This window comes from Guillardia theta, assembly GCF_000315625.1.
Source record: "Guillardia theta CCMP2712 unplaced genomic scaffold GUITHscaffold_23, whole genome shotgun sequence".
In the NCBI taxonomy this organism is placed as follows: domain Eukaryota; class Cryptophyceae; order Pyrenomonadales; family Geminigeraceae; genus Guillardia; species Guillardia theta.
In genome coordinates, this window is record NW_005434651.1 from 773,224 (window position 1) to 776,912 (window position 3,689).

Here is a 3,689-nt window from a genome sequence, read left to right on the forward strand (position 1 = left end):
ACGTCCTCCTCCTCATCATCCTCATCCTCCTCCTCCTCCTCCTCCTCCCCCTTCCCCCCACAACGCCTGTTGCATCTGCACTGACCTCGTACTCTTCCTTGGACATCTTCATTTCGTGCTCCTCCGTCACCTGGCTCAGCGGAATCGCCTCACCCTCCACGTACACGATCTCCTGCAAAAGCATGAGATTCTCCGGGGAGAGCGACGAGCAGCAAGGGACCTCTACTTCCTCGAACTCTTCCTCCTGCGTTGATACTGGTCAGGAGCAGGGAGAGAGGGAGGGAGGGAGGGAGGGAGCATTCTTACCTCGTCTTCCATCTCCATTTCGTCCTCCTTCTCCACTTCCTCTGTCTCCATCGCCTCCTCCCGCGCGAGTCTCTGCGTCATGGACGTGCAAATCAGATTGAAATCGAGAAATGAGAACTGTGAGAAGGGAAGGAAGGAGGGAGCAGGTGCAGGAGCAGGAGCAGGAGCAGGAGCAGGAGCAGGAGCAGGAGCAGGAGCAGGAGCAGGAGTAGGAGCAGGAAGCAGGAGCAGGAGCAGGAGCAGGAGCAGGAGCAGCGAGGACAAGCAGGAAGTGCTTCACCTCCTGGTCCTTCTGGCACTGCTCCATGTACTGTCGCAAGAAATCTGAAGCAGCCGGATCCTCCGGCATTGCGAGATTCGGTGGCTCGGAGATGGGAGGGGGTGGGGGCTCTGAGGTGACTGTGAGGAGGAGGAGGAGGAGGAGGAGGAGGAGGAGGAGGAGGAGGAGGAAGGATGGAGAGGAGAGGAAAACGGAGGAGGCAAGAAGATAGACGGCGGAGGAGGGAGAGGAATCAGGGAGCGGGAGAGACAGAGGGAAGTAGGGAGGACGGGAAGGAAGGAAAGGAAAGATGGGGGAGACACGGAGGAGGGAGAGGAGGAGGATGACATACTCTTCGCCTGCTCCTGATGACCAGGACGGATCAGTCACGTCACATGATCGCTCCACTCCTACCTGTTGGTTGTGGTTTGTCTGCAGGGCCATGAAGGAGCCGAGACCTTGGCTGGAGCTAGAGGAGGCTGTACCAAGAGAGAAGGTAGGGGAGAGGAGGGAGAGAGAGTGGAAAGAGGACGAGTGGGAGTGAGGTTGAAGATGAAGACGAAGAAATGGAAGAGGAAGAGGTAGAAGACGAGGAAGAGGTGGTGGAGACGGATGCGGAAGAAGAAAACGAGGAGAGTATGGGGAGGACAGTAAGGGGAGGAGAGTGAGAGGAGGAGGGATGATGATGATGACGACGAAGACGACGACGACGACGACGACGACGACGACGAGGAGGAGGAGGAGGAGGAGGAGGAGGGGCAGGAGTAGGAAGAGGAAGAGGAGGAGGAGGAGGAGGAGAAGGAGGAGGAGGAGGAGAAGGAGGAGGAAAAATAATGTCATAATAAGAGTGACAAGAAAGACTCTTATACCAGGTACCACCGGCTTCTGCTCGGCCACCTGCTGGGTGGAGGCACCAGACTCCTCGATGGAGAGAAGAATCTTGCGCGTCGTAACGGTCTGCAACATCGTTCAAACGGACATGATAAGCAGCTGAAGCTGGAAAAGGGAAGGCGAGGTAGGAGGAGCAGGAGCAGGAGGAGAAACAGAAGTATGATGCTGCAGATGACGAAAACGAGGAGTAGCAGGAGAAATAGAAGGAGCAGGAGCAGGAGCAGCAGGAGCAGGAGCAGGAGCAGGAGCAGGAGGAGCAGGAGGAGCAGGAGGAGCAGGCAGGTGCAGCAGCTCGGAAAGGTTGGCAGCAAGAGATGTCGGGTGTTGACCTCCTTCTCGATGGCGGCATGATGACCGTATCCCCCGCCCTCCCGCGCCTCTTTCCTGCGGAGAGCTTCAGGACGCAGCGGATGGAGGATGGAGACAGACTTGGTGGGGATGAAGCTGACTTCCGAGCGAGGGGGAGGGAGAATAACCTGCCGCACGAGTTAACCTAGAGGCTGACAGGAGAAGGAGAAGGAGAAGGAGAAGGAGAAGGAGCAATAGGAGGAGGAGGAGGAGGAGGGGCAGGAGGAGCATTAGCAAGTGTTGTGAACCTCCTCTGACTTCTTGAGAGCATCTATAAGTCGTGACAGCTGCTTCTGCATCCTCTGGTGGATGTCCGCCTGACCTGTTTGTCGATGCATCTCAGCGAAGAGGAAAGCTCGCGCGATCGCCCTGATCCCTACCGCCATGATCGTTGCTCTTCTCAACCTGCACGCGGTGAGAGGAGGGAGGGCAGGGAGGATGAGAAAGGGGGAGGTAGGAAGGGACGAGGATGGGGAGGAAGAAAATGTAGAGGACTAGGAAGGGATCAACATGGAAAGCGATGGAGGAGGACGGGGGAATAGGGAGGACGACAAGAACGACGGAAGGAGGACGAGGGAGGGAGAAAAGGGGGAGACGGGAGGAAGGGATGGGGGTGGGATGCAGTTACAGTACCTGCTCTTCCAGATCGTTCTCGCAGTACGGACACTGAGAGCAGAGCAGCATCGCAATGGACGAGCAGCAGCAACGTCAGCAGCAGCAGCAGCAGCAGAAACAGTAGCAGCAAGCAGGAGCAAGAGCAGCAGGAGCGCAGGAGCAGGAGCAGCAGGAGCAGCAGGAGCAGCAGGAGCAGCAGGAGCAGCAGCAGCAACTTCAGCAGCAACTTCAGCAGCAGGAGAGCAGCGGGCGGTCAAGAGGAGGAGGATCGCCTCACTTCGAAGCACTCGATGCCAAACTGAAGCTGCTGGACGTCGTGCTCGTCCCAGCACGGATGATTCCCGTCGTCGTCGGTGCAGTTGTTGCACATGTACTTGGTGATCGCCTCGACCGGCATCACGTGCAGAGCTTTCTTCATCCTGTGGATTCGGAGCTTGATCGCGTCGATCAGCATCTTGTAGTCGATCCTCCAGTACTGCTGCATCATCTCCTTTCCTCCCCTCGTCTCCTTCCTAGTGAAGCTGCCGACCCTCGTCAGCGGTAGGACCTGACTCACTTGCTCCCCCTACCTCTTCACCAGGTAGTTCTTCTCCAGCTTGCTCAGGACCCTTCTCACCTGCACACCGTTCAGGTCATGGCACAGCTCGCGCCGCTGCGTGCTGCTGCCTACCGACTTGTGCTGCAACTTCGCCTCTGCCGCTACATCCTCGTCCCTGACACTCGACCTGCCGCGCCGGTCAGCACCACCTGCTACTCCTCGGCCTCCCCTCCGGGGTACCCCGACTGCTTCGTCATGAACATGACGACGTCCATCACGATCACCGTCTCTTCATCGTAGAACGCGCGCACCACCCTGCCACAAGTCTCAACCTCGGAAGGCTTGCCACCAGGGAGCTTACATCCTTGCTATTTCCTCCATGACTTTCATCTGCACCATGTTGTTCTTCACCTCCATCGTGGCCGACGGATCGCAGGCTACTGGCCGAGCTCACACGGACAAGGAGGTCTGCGAGCTCAGTGTCAGACACAGTCCAAGAGTTCTCAAAGTTGAGTTCAATGACGGAAGCGAGAAGGAAGGGGAGGAAGGACGCGACTAGCAGCAATCGCATGCTATGCTGGCAGGGAGGGTGAATGCAGTTATGGCAGAGTGGGGGAGTTGCAGAGAGGCGGCGAGGGCAACAGCCGAGGATCGAGGATAGGAAGGTGGCAGGCTGGTATTTGCCACGGGCTGACGAGAGGAAGAAAGGCAAGCGAGAGAGGAAGAGGAAGC

General features: G+C 57.7%; 1 protein-coding gene across 1 annotated transcript; it reads right to left on the reverse strand.

The window, feature by feature from the left end:
• Positions 1–2,034: 2,034 nt before the first annotated feature.
• Positions 2,035–3,374, reverse strand: GUITHDRAFT_106249 (hypothetical protein; the record flags this gene model as incomplete). The annotated part of the gene is made up of 7 exons (XM_005835097.1): positions 2,035–2,126; positions 2,185–2,209; positions 2,697–2,940; positions 2,989–3,035; positions 3,090–3,144; positions 3,198–3,272; positions 3,319–3,374. 7 exons carry the CDS (start codon positions 3,372–3,374, stop codon positions 2,035–2,037), a joined length of 594 nt encoding a protein of 197 aa, XP_005835154.1.
• Between the last annotated feature and the right edge of the window lie 315 nt (positions 3,375–3,689).